At 48.3% G+C, this 13,148-nt stretch overlaps 1 protein-coding gene across 3 annotated transcripts in view; it reads right to left on the bottom strand.

Moving 5' to 3' along the window:
* DAB1 (DAB adaptor protein 1) overlaps window positions 1-13,148 on the bottom strand; it is an 862,015-nt gene that overhangs the window by 236,614 nt on the left and 612,253 nt on the right. For all 3 annotated transcript variants that reach the window (XM_088447883.1, XM_088447885.1, XM_088447884.1), the window contains one exon: window positions 5,028-5,230. In XM_088447883.1, the coding sequence (XP_088304009.1) occupies window positions 5,028-5,094 (67 nt within the window). In that variant the 5' untranslated portion in view covers window positions 5,095-5,230. The remainder of the gene's footprint in view (window positions 1-5,027; window positions 5,231-13,148) is intronic.

Genomic DNA, 13,148 nt, shown 5'->3' with positions numbered 1-13,148 from the left:
TTACCGGGAAAAGGATCCGTAAGAACCCTCTCCGGCAATGGGCACGCGTGCATGCGCTGCCTGATGACCGTGCATGTGCCGTAGGCCGCTGGGGGTCCTGCAGCACAAATTAAGGTGATCACTTTACACATGGCAGGAACAGGGTCCTATTGGAGCCCCTGTCCCTGGATGTGTTTCTGAATACATCCAGGAGGTTGATCATTTCTTATTTCCGCGAATAAGATGGTTGCTCATCGCATCATCCCATTTGCTGTCCTACACTGGTGCATACGTCATATGCCATGTACACAGCTTTAGATGTCCTTTATCAGTGATACATTCACTCTCCCATTATTTACAAATATGTTACTAGCAAAAACTTTCCTACACAACTCTGAGCAGACCAGCTGCCTGATCCTCCGATCGGTGCCGTTTCTGTGTATCTGAGGTATCACCAGGGTGTCCCTGCTGCTGCCCGGATATATCTCATGTTCTGTGCTCACACAGGACCTCATTCAGAGCCGCTCGCAAAATGCGAGCGCTCTCTCTGAATGAGGGCGGCCGCATCTAAAAAATGATCCGATCAACATCGACAGCCGCCCCTTTTGTAGTGAGCCACGGAGCGAGAGAATTCCTCTCTCGCTCCGGGGCTTGCGCGTGCGCACAGCCAGACATCGACCCGCTTGCGAGTGCATAGCTCTTGCAAGCGGGTCTGAATGAGGTCCACAGTCCCTGAGTAGATGCAATAAGCAGAGGTAGAGTATATATCACCTAAATTACTGTCTGTGACATTAGGCCTCCTGTAATCCTCTCTAATCTCCTCCGGGAAGGAGGAATAACCAGCAATTGTCATCAGGGGTTGTCAGTTTTCCTGTACAGCAGAAAATCTCCACCTGACAGATAAGTTTGCTGATCTGAGATCCGAGCCCCCAATTATACCTAATAGAGAGTTGTACTCTTACGAGAGGGATTTATATTCGTGAAGCACATTCAACACGAATATAAAAATGCAACATAACGAGAAAACACTGTGTTCCCTGCTACTTTCTCATATCCGGTATACAATATACACTCATTACATGTAGCCTTACAGTGGGAAGTGGGACGTGGGACATTGGAATCCCCTCCGCCCCCCCAAAAAAGTGCTATTTGCTTTGTGAATAGTTTTCTCTTTGCTATGGTACTAATGTCAGTCTTCACTTTGAAGATTAGTACCAGAGCAAAGAGTAATACAATGTTTAACTAAGAAGTAGTAACAATGGCCCTCATTCAGAGCCGTTCGCTATTTGCGGTCGTTCGTTTAAAAACAAGGGGTGGCTATTCAAATGATCCGTACGCACATTGCAGTCTGTTCACACCTCTAAGTCTGAACGAACGAGCAAAACATACGCTCGTTTATTTGTTAAAAACGCCCCCTGGCCGCTCGCATCCTACGTCATGTCCGCTATTTATTAGATTAATCGAGTACATCGACAAGGGTATGAACTGCTCGCTATTCTTGTGGTTGGTGTTTGCTACCACAAATTTGCGAGCAGTTCTGGCTCTAAAATAACCCAGTGACGTGATCAATGACGCTGCTGTTTTAAATATACACACCCATAAAACGCCCGTTTTGACCTTTAAGCACGCCTGCGTTCGGATCTCCACTCCCCATTTTCAAGCACCTTCCCCTGTTACCACCCACATACGCCTCATTCTGTCACTCAAAATAGCAGGCACTCGCTATATAGCGTACAAACGATTTTCGGCCGCACTGACTGGTTCGCGCATGCGTACTAAAAAGCGTACGCATGCGCAGATGTGCAAACATCGCTCGGAACGAGCGTACTGCCGCTAACGAGCGGCTCTGAATGAGGGCCAATGTTGCTGCTCTTCACAAAAAGGCCTGTGTGCTCTGCGAGGCGGCACCTGTGGCACACAACTAGTTACAGCCCTGGAGGCGCCATCGGACGCACTAGTGCTAGGGTAAGTGCAATTTCTCTATCTGATCATGGTGCCCTGTGTCAGCACCAATGTACCCCAGCTTCTGGCAAGCCATCCCCATGTTGCCCCACCAGGAACACCCACTAAAATCCTTGGCTTTTGCACAGGGGCGCCGAGAGGGGAGCGGGTACAAATTACCCGGGCTCGGGCTTGCTGCAGGAGCCCGGCACCGCTCCCCCTTCCTCTTAAGTCACAGCAGCCCAGCACACGCTGCTGTGTGCTGGGCTGCACTGGGAGACTGCTCGTGGCTGCTAAAGCAGCAGCCGGAGCAGTCTCCTATATCTATGGGGGGAGCGATCACGCTGATCGCACCCCTTATTGGCTGTGCGCCAGGCTGAGGGGCACACAGTGCCCCCCTCCCCAGCACGCAGCGCCGCTTTGTGCGCTGAAATAATGTTGTTTTTTAAAAAAAAAAAAATTCTAAGGGGGCATGGCCACACCTTCCGCGATTAGGTCACGCCTCCTGTCACCTGGGCCCGGCACGGCTTTCGTCGGCCCTGCTCTTGCGTCCTAATTCTCTGTGCATCTTCCTTCAGTAACCACTGGGAGGCATCACCACTGCGTCCACCTCTGAATCTGGCCCAACCAGTGATGCAAATGCCACTGCGACTGCGCCTTTTTCCGTAGCGTGACTGCATATTCTAATTCCGCAGCTGATGAGATTCATACCGCCGAGTTGCCTACCGCCGCTGTGCATAAAAGTCGCACCGTCAGTCACACCATCGGCCACATATCGGTCGCACCATCGAGCGTTGTACCAGTACATCTGGACATGTCCGCTGAAATCAGTGCAACTGCTTAAAAGGTCGCAGTCACTGACCGCGATTCGCCCACGACATGCTGCGTTTGGCCTGCCAACCCTCTGTCACCATCCAGAAACGCACACTGAAATTCCATCCAAATTTATTCTTGCCTTTCCTAATGTTATCTGGGGCTCCAGTCAGCTGGTCTCCCGGCTCCTGCACTGTGACCCCGGTCAGCTGCTGACCATGGTCACAGTGCAGGGGGTCGGAGACCAGCTGACCGGAGCCCCAGAGGACCTCACCGGAGCACCGATCACCGGTCCCTGGATGCAGGTAGGTTTTTTTTCCTTTACTTTTTTAAGTGATCAGCTTGTAGTCTATTTAGACAGCACAGCTGATCGCAGGAGCCGGCTCCCTGGCTCTGCTCTGCCTGTTAGACACCCTGGAGAACGCCATCTCCAGGTAGTGTTATTATCACAGAGCTTCCCCCAGTACTTTTTCACCATATATTTTTAGTAAATCTGAGTAGATCACATTTCCCGCTACAAGTATGGGAAATGCGATTTGCCTACTAAAAATATGTGAATTGAAGGGATTGGGGTAGTTTTTCACAAAAACTACTCCAACTGCCCTTTAATAAATGTATGTCATACTAAAATAATGTGAAAAGCGTGTGAAAACACCCGTTTTCACATTATTTTAGTAAAAGTAATGTTAATAAATATGCCCTTAAGGCATAGTTGCCGACATTCAGCTCCCTCCTTCCGGGAGGGAGCTGAATGCCTGCACACAACGGGGGGCGTGGCCGGGCACTGACTCTGCATGGGGGTCCCGCCCCCTCTTCACATTGCCGAAAATAAAGACATTGTGAAGCGGGGGCGGAGCCACGATGACGCGATTTAGCTCAAATAGCATCATTGGGCCCCCCGCTGTTGGGGGTTTCTAGTTGTAGTCGGGGGGGGGGGGGGGAGCAGGCAGCAGCCGGGAGGTTTGCCTGCCTTTCCGGGGGGTTGGGAGCGGCACCCGATTTTCGGGAGGCTCCCTACCAAATCGGGAGGGTTGGCAAGCCTGCCTTAAGGGCCTGGTTCAGAGACGGTTGATAATGCACCCGCTATCTCAATAACGGTTGCAGAAATATGCGAGTGCTAATCTCAGCCTCCCCTTCTGCTGGGCGGTGCGATGGGGTGTACGAGCGCTGAGACGCCCACTTTCAGGCTGCGTGGTCTATGCATTTGCAATGGAGATTGTAAACACACCAACATTAACGCAACATTGGTCACACCATCGACATTGCGGTACCCTAGGGTCTACTCTATCTCCTCTCCTCTAATCCAACTAACCACGGCCTCTGAAGCTGTGGATTTGCGATTGGGAACACAGCAGAACTCCCAGACATGCCTGTGACATTCCTCCAACGCACCCATGACACGGCCGGCCCCTTTTTGCAATCACCTTAGGTCCCCTCCCAGTCTCCACCCTGAAACGCCCAGAGATCACAAACTCCTTCAAATGCAGAGAAAGACAATGGTTGGTACTTTATATCTCTCCAAGGTTTGATACATCTCCCCCTTGATTTTGCGTATGCGCAGTAAGGGATTTCTGGACTTTTGCGCCTTAGTAAAACATTGCTCAACTGCATAAACAGGCCCTAAAAAGGTCTTACAGGCTATCGAAAGCTGATTCCCCTTCCCCTCCACCCTTTTACATCAATGAGGAATAGTTATGAAAAGCAATGCATAGGTTATGTTCTGTCTGAGGATGGCCTTTGAAACGTTCACCATTGATGATCTCCATCGATAGTGCCATCAGTACTCTAGAACGATGGCAGGAAACCATTGATGGTATCACTAGTTGGGGGCACATGAGTGCTGCGGGCCAATCAGAGAAGGAGGGCGGGGACGAGCAGCCCAACAGTGGACGGGGCAAAAAAAGCACTGCTCGATGGTAAATATTGAAGCCTCACCAACAAACCTCTGCCATTGATGGCGCAGAAACATTGTTCATCTGCCATCAAATGCAAAATCATTGTCTATTGGTGGCAAAACATAGATGGTTGCTAACCATCGACGGTCGATGGCCATCTTTAGTTCTGCTTATAGCAACCAACATATGATTCTATTATTTGCTGTATCTTCCAGTGCACCTTAGAAAATGGAAGCACCTGGGTACTATTGACTGTCCTTTTCCTTTAACGTATTATCTTATTTTTTTATTTTTTAAAAATGTAAGAATTCTCCCAGAAATTACAATTAGCAGACAACATAATTCCCCCGATGAGAGACATGAAATACATCGGCCACACTCATGAAACATAAAATGTACCTTTCTTTTTCGATTCCTTCTTTGCGCTGGTTTTAACAGCCACTTGAAGTTCTGTCTCCGTTGACATCCTATTAAATCCTTAGGACTCTTCACACAGATCCGGTAACTCAGCCAGTCTCATCCAGGAATCTTCTCCCGCAGAATTGCTTGGCCCTTCAGATACAGCAACCCCAGTCATACATGTCACTCCTGCCTTCCGAGAGCTGCAGGGGAAATGACAAACAGTCACCTCTGAGGGGCTGAGAAGGACCCTTGTTGCACAAAGCATTGAGAACACTTCAGGTTACGCAGTTTGTGGTCTCAGCCACCTCTCTTGGGTATCTGCTGTTTCTCGCCGGCCAGGAAACTAAATTACTTTTACGGTCTATCACTGGGCATTAGTCAGTCAGGTTAGAACAGGCTCATGACCCATCATGTGTTACCTTTAAGCTTAAAAGACAACTAAATAGTTTTATATATTAACATCCCTTTCCAACCCCCACGCCTCTTATTTATATAGTGCCCTATGCGCTCGCAACGGGTCGATGTTGAGGCCCTGCGCATGCGCAGCGACCGCACTGCGCGTGTGCAAGCCCCGGAGCGGAAGAGAAATTCTCTCACTCCGGGGCTCACTACGAAAGGGGTGGCTGTAGATGGTGATCGACAGCTCGCCCCGTTCTGTAGGCGGGGTGGGGGGGTGGCTGGCCAAACGGACGCATTCCCGACGGAACGCCTGCCATTTGGGGGCGGCCCCACTGACATCACTCGTGATGTCAGTGGTGAGCTTCCGGCTGTAATAGAGCCGAAAGCTCACTGGGGCTTGAGGTAGCTGAGACCCTACCACAAGGGTCTCGTCGCCAGCCCCGATGGTCGCGATGGTCTTGACCATCGCGAACATCAACCTGGCCACTCGCTAAAGCTGTGGGTGGTCACCCACAGCCTAGCGAGCGGCCAGGAGGCCGGCTCGTAACATAGAAGCTGCCGCCCTCATTCAGAGCGAGCGGCTCTGAATGAGGTCCATATTCCGCAGCGCTATACAGAGAGTATGCATCCGGACCATACTTGCCTACTCTTCCGGGACTGTCAGGAGCCTCCCGAAAATCGGGTGCCGCTTCCGACACCCTGCAAGAGGAGGCAAGTCCCCGGCATCGTCCCCTGGCCACCTGCAACTGCACGTGAAAGTGGGCGGTTCGTGGGGGGGGGAGGCGATGACGCGATTCACACTGCGTCATCGTAGCCCCACCCCCTGCTTTGTAATGCCAGTAATATCGGCATTACAAAGCGGGGGTGGGGTCACGATGATGCGGCCATGCGAACACGCCCCCGCTCCGCCCACTTCAGCCGCCCCCACCCTCCCTGCTGCACCAACCTGGCAACAGCCCCCTCCCAGAAGGGGGTGCCAGAAAGTCAACATTTTACTGTTCACATTTTATATATTCTTTGTAGTTATAAAATGCTCACTGCGTACTGCCATATATCTGTGAATGTCTAACCCAAACAACAAGTTCCAGGCACTTTACTAGTCAAGGTTCTCAAACCAACCTAGATTTATAAATTTTTAAGGATAAACAATCACCACAATGAATTAAAGCATTTTCTACTGTACCTTTAGCTGATTCTAATTTACTGGCGGGCACATTTCTTCCTGCAACTATTACTAAACATTGCTTTATCTGTCTATCTCCCTGCTGTGTGATTTTTAATCATGCCTTTAAGATCTCATCCAGGTCTTAGGGAAATAGTGCAGAATACATATCTAAGGGTCTCTGCTGTAAGGAGAGCTGTCATAACCACGGCCCTGACATTACTGCGAGAAAACGCCATCTGCATTATTTCCTTGCAGCCATGTTGGCGGCGGTTTCCTGCGTCACTTTCACTTGGGCAACTAAAACGAACACTCTCCCAAGTATGTGCCCTAAAAGGTGTTTTTTATGATCAAGTTCAACTTTCAAAACAGATCACCCTAATTCTTTGTATTCTTAGCCTAATTTGTACACAATCAGAAGCGAGAGTCCATTTGCCTAATGACAGCACGGGGGAAGGCCTGTGTCGATTTGCAGCCATGTACGAATGTTACAGCCCATTTGGTGTCAGTAGACAGAAAATCACATTATCAGAGCTGTCTCCCTCGTCTCACACTGGCCGAGCCAGTTACGGGAGTAGATCATTTGCAGAGACGCACATCGGTAACAATATGTTGATGCTGATAACGATAATAGCTGTGTCTTCTAGTTTAAAGATTGAAATAAATGTCCATCTATCACACAGACAAGAAATGAATCATCTACACAAAGAGGTAATGTCATTTCCAGGGACTCTGCAGAGAACGAAGCCCCTGGAACACTGCCCATGTGCTTCATGGGAGAATCTATACAATATCGACAGACGTCCGCCCGTGACCAGGTCCTGTCGGCTTACTGTAGGCTGTTGTCAGCATTGGTAAAATTGATCGTCCTTAATACCCACATACGCAAATAGTTTAATATACAAGTTCCCACTTATATAGAAAATAAAACTGAAGGCAATAAAATAATGACATATATTGGGTTAGATCTTCTATCAGATATATGGAATTTCAGGGCGCATCAACATAGTGATAGAACCAGATAACCAGATGGATATAATGTCCTTTTATCTATAGTAAGATTCACCCCTCCGTTCTGTTTTCCTGGATAGCATCTAATTGCCTATACCCACCAATCTACTTGACGCGTTTCGATAGTAAAATCTTTTGAGGAATATTTTCAATACCGAAACGCGTCAAGTTGTTCAAATTTTTTATGCGAGTTGGAACTTGTATATTAAACTATTTGCATTATGTTAATGAACCTTAAAGTTCATACTTCAAGTAAGGGTGTTCAATCTGCTTCAAGGGGTTGGTGATCTATCTACCTGAAGACTATCTCTAAGTTAATTGGAAAGAAAATGAACCATATTTCTCACTTTCTGGACACTAGGCTGGTGAATTGTTTTAGGATATAGCACTATTGCTTTCATATACATTTTTTGCAGTGTTGAATGGTTGTGATTCAGTCTGCACAGCGCTAAAAACATAAATATTCACTTTATCATAAATTGTTGTAATCAGCAGAAGGTCCTAGGTTTGTGTGCTTTATAATGGATTTAGAGAAGAGGACACTTTTGTGTAGCAATGGCCATTGACCGGTTAACCATCAATGGTTGATGGTTGTAAACCATCATGAAGAAACCATGGAAGGCCCCCATTCATACATGTGCAGACCGCTGTCCAGCATCGGACCTACACACCCGATGTTCACCATATGTGAACACCCATCAATGGCACAACTGGTTACTATACATGTCAGATTACCAGTGGTTACAATCAGTGTCAGACTATCGATAATTACTAACCATCATTGGTCGATGGCCATCCCTACCACTGACCCGATGAATAAACAGATAAACTCTTACAACATTTGCACACATGCAAGTATTTCACAGACAATTGCTTAAGGCTAGTAAAAATATAGCTTTACAGATAACAGGTTAACCAATCGTATATACCCCTTCGGTGTGGGCGTGGGGTCGGCTGGCTTTCCCAGAAACGGGGGGCGTGTCCGTCCATTTTTCAGGAGTGGCAAGCCCAGGAACTGCGTAGACCGACGCAGTGTCCTGGGCTTGCAAGATGGCCAGCCTGAGTAAGATGAGGCTTACACAGCTAGCCAGGGGCCCGGTGCCATCCACTATCGCGACCATCGTTTACTGCATTTGCTGCATTTGTCATACACCTCCTGCTGCATTTGCATAGTAGCAAGGACGTAATTGCAAAGCTGCCTGCCTGCATAAATCATATATCTATAGCCTGCGTGTATACATCATATCTATAGTCTGCGTGCATACAACATATCTATAGCCTGCGTGCATACAACATATCTATAGCCTGTGTGCATACATCATATATCTATAGCCTGCGTGCATACATCATATCTATAGCCTGTGTGTATACATCATATCTATAGCCTGCGTGCATACATCATCTCTATAGCCTGCGTGCATACATCATCTCTATAGGGTAGGGGATTAGGTTAGTCAATACTTACCTTAGGGACGACCAGGATTTTCACCCATGTCAGGCAGCTGCTGACGGGATTCCAACCGCTGGACGCCTGTTTACCCCATGCATGCCGGAATTATTTTAGTGTGCGAGTCCCCACAACGGCTGGGAGACAATTACATGGATCTTCTGTATCACCCTTTCTGTATAAATGTTCCCCCTTTTGTTACCTCTCAGTCTATCCTCCACGCATTTCACAGCTTTGCTCCTTTGCTCTAGAAATGCTTACGCCAGTTAAATGCTTATGTGAAAAAGCCAAAGTTGTGAAGTGCATTAACACAAAGGGGGAGATGTACTAAACTCTGGAAAGTGATAAGTTGAAGAGTGATAAACCACCAGACACTCAGCTCCTGTCATTTTTGAAACACAGGAGTCTATTTACTAAGCTGTGTTAGGAGATAAAGTGAACGGTAATAAGGTACCAGCCAATCAGCTCCTAACTGCCATTTTTCAAACCCAGCCTGTGACATGGCAGTTAGGAGCTGATTGGCTGGTACCTTTATCACTGTTCACTTTATCTCCTAACACAGCTTAGTAAATAGACCCCACAGCCTGTGACATGGCAGTTAGGAGCTGAGTGGCTGGTAGTTTATCACTCTCCAAATTATCATTTTCCATAGCTTAGTACATCTCCCCCAATGTGTTAATGTACTTATTGGAAGCATTTTTGGAGTGAGAGACTGTACAGATTTGTTTCAGAATGTGAAGATTTTTTAACATTTGTGTCCAAAAATCAATTGAGCAGTATCTGGGTTACTGTAACCCATATTAAATAAGGATTTAAATCAGAAAACGACAATCTTAAAATTTCTTTAAGAAAAGTATTAACACTACAACAGAGCCAGAGATTTCCAACAAGGACATTGCAAAGGAGGCTGGTCCATCTTACGAATCGCAGACTGTCACACGAAAAATGTTTCTCTAAGCATAGTGGACTGGTTAAAACATTTCACTGGTTGTTGTTAAAGGATAGTGGAATGATGTGTTCTGCATGTACAAAATATGGAAAGAGACGGCCGCAAACAAGTGACTATTCCATACAAAAGACTTTGGAAAGAAAGTTTAATTGACCGTGAGCAAAGTAAGTTACCCACTGATTCATTTTCAAATATAGGCCCTCATTCAGACCCACTCGCGAGCGGCTGTCCGCTCGCAAGTGGGTCGATGGTCTGCACTGCGCATGCGCACGACTGAGGGAGCTCTGTCGTGCGCATGCGCGAGACCCGACGAGCGAAGGACTTTCCTTCGCTCATAGTGTCTCATCAAAGGGGGCGTGCTGTCGATGTTGACTGACAGCACGCCCCCTTTGGTGGGCGTGCCTGCCAGACGGAGGCGTTCCCAAGGGAGCGCCTACCGTCTGAAGCCGGCCCCACTGACATCACTAGTGATGTCAGTGGGAGTGATTTTGGCTCTGATAGAGCTAAAATTACTCCTGGCCTTGCGGTTGAAAAACTCAACCGAAGGCTTTTGCTCACAGTGGCGATGGTCGCGATGGTCAAGACCATCGCGACCATCATCCTGCACGCTCGTATATGCTGTGGGTGGTGACCCACAGCTATACGAGCGTCCAGGAGGACGCTCCATATTAATGGAGGTGGGCCCTGATTCAGAGCGAGCGCTCTGGTCAGAGCGTCCGGCTCTGAATCAGGGCCATACTTCACAATGTGCTTGTGAAGGAACTGGGGGCCTGATTCATTAAAGACCGCTATTGATATCGCAGCTCCATAATCGCACGCAGGTCTTCTGAGAACATATGCTAATTATTGCTATCGCAATGCCGTCGCACTGCCAGCATAGAGACGCCCACTGCATCCCACTAACGCTTACTCACATCTGTAATACTGTGCAAACCTTCACAAACATCGGTAACATCGAGTACCATCGGTCCCTCACGCAGAAATACAGCAGCCCCGGCCTTACTTAGGAATTACTAACTTCGCTGCACGCAGTGAGTACTCAAGTTGCGTATGCCATCGCAATGGCTAATTTATGCACGCCCGTGCAACGGCGTTCAAACGGTCAGGCACGTCTGCTTATCTCTGACCACCCCCAAATGCTCACTGCCTGTCAATCACTCCGCGATGGTTCTGCGTGGTCACCGTGATGGCTGTGCGATCGCAGTGGTGCCTCGTGCACCGCGACGTATACGCATGCGCAAAACGAACGCAACAGTTGGCCGCCTGCGTCAGGCCCTGGGTTAGGAGAAATTGAACCCTCAATTTCAGTCTTGATTAACTTGCAGAGAGAGGCTTTTGTGGGAGCTTTCAGAACTTTGAGCCTTATTCAGAGTTGGGAGCAGTGGTGGATTTTGCCTAGGGGCTGCGAGGCTGCAGCCCCCCCAGCAAAATCCACCACCTCAGTGTAGTCAGTGCAGTCCGTGACTGCACTGGCTACACTGTGACTGGCAGTGGCTTCCTATTGGAAGCGCCACCTGCCAGTCACATATAGAACAGGCAGTCTCAGGTGGAGGAGTCTCCTCCCCCTGGGACTGCCAGTCCAGGCTATTATTAGCAGAGAACATCTTCCAATAGGAAGCCACTACTCTGCCTTTCCGCCAGCCCTAACCAGCACCTTGGGGCTGCAAACAATGCAGCCCTTTGGAAGTCGGTGACAGGCGCATGCATGGCTCCTCGGCGCTAGTGCCGGTTTCGGCGTCTGACAGATCGATTGCGCGGGCACCGGGACCCGGCCAGGAGGAGGCAAGAGCCGGTGAGCAGCGGCAGCCCCTCTCATCAAAGAGGGCAGAAGCCGCCGCTGGTTGTACGCTATGCCGATCTTCCCTCAGTTAAGCGATTATCGGGTGAATGTGCATGCATCACAGCCGCAATGCACGAGATTGAATTACGAATACGCTAGCCCAGAGGATTCATAAGCAAGCGATTGAGAGGCAGGGTTTTTTTTTTTTTTGTGGGAGGTACTAGGGAGTGGGGAGAAAGACATGGACGTGTCGCGACAGTCTTTGGTGCACGTACCAGACGCCGACTGCGATTCCGTACGCAGGAACATGGCTCTAACGTCTCAATTATGTCGGCCGACCTGAGTGACCGTAGTCTCACTCAGGAAGTCAATGTCTGCGTGATCTGCGTAATATGCTGCATATGTGGACGCAGTTGCGGACAGCTGCGATGGCTTCCATTGGGCGTCTCAGTACTAGTCCCGGCCGCTGCTGCATTAGCAAATTTTCGCACATCCACAGATGAGAAACTGGCTGCTGCGGCAGCATTAGCGCACAACCATGATCAGGCCCTATGCAGGGTTGGACTGGCCCACAGGGGGATAGGGGAATTCCCCGGTGGGCCCCACTGCCTGAGGGCCCCACCCCCTTTTCTAGGGGTCATGTTCCAGACTATGTACTGAATTGTACATTGTTACTCTATTAGAGGGTCAGTTACCTGATGGAGCAGGACCACAGATAAACATTGGTTCTTGGTTTGTTTCTATAGATACCACACCAAGATTTGCCTAAAGATTAGTCAAGCAACTGTGGTGGCTGGCCACTCCCCCTCTGGTGGTTGACCACACCCCTTAAGCATCGGCCCCCTATCACTGCATTCCCCTGGTGGGCCCTTTATCCCCAGTCTGACACTGGCCCTATGTATTGGTTGACAAAAACCAAACTCATTGTATGGAAATTTGCATGAGCACTGCAAGGTTATGGGTTGTACACACAGTAAATAAAGCAGCTTTAATATTGGAAAGAATGCAAATGACACTTCGGGAAGAATAATGGAAGAATTGCTGAGCTTCACAAATAAGATGTGAAATACTTAAACATTTGCGTTCGGCAGATTATTTCAGTGTTCTGTGTGATGAAACCACAGACATCTCAGTATTATTTATAAACATTAAAATGATTAAATATGTTTGTCAACTTAAATCAGAGATTACTGTTAGTTTTATACCGACATGTAGTTTCATTGTTGGCAAAGCTGAAAGTATAACTAACAAAATAATTGAAAAAATTGCCAGTATAGGGTTGAAAACATGTAACTTGGTGGCCTAGTCTCTGTTTCAAAGAATCTTTTTCCAAAATAAGCAAAACAAGATGTTATTGGACTATACGGCCC

The sequence above is a fragment of the Taudactylus pleione genome, unplaced genomic scaffold (genome assembly GCF_031769625.1).
Source record: "Taudactylus pleione unplaced genomic scaffold, aTauple2 ptg000442l, whole genome shotgun sequence".
In the NCBI taxonomy this organism is placed as follows: domain Eukaryota; kingdom Metazoa; phylum Chordata; class Amphibia; order Anura; family Myobatrachidae; genus Taudactylus; species Taudactylus pleione.
Note: the sequence above shows the minus strand (reverse complement) of the source record. Positions and strands in the feature narration are given on the sequence as shown.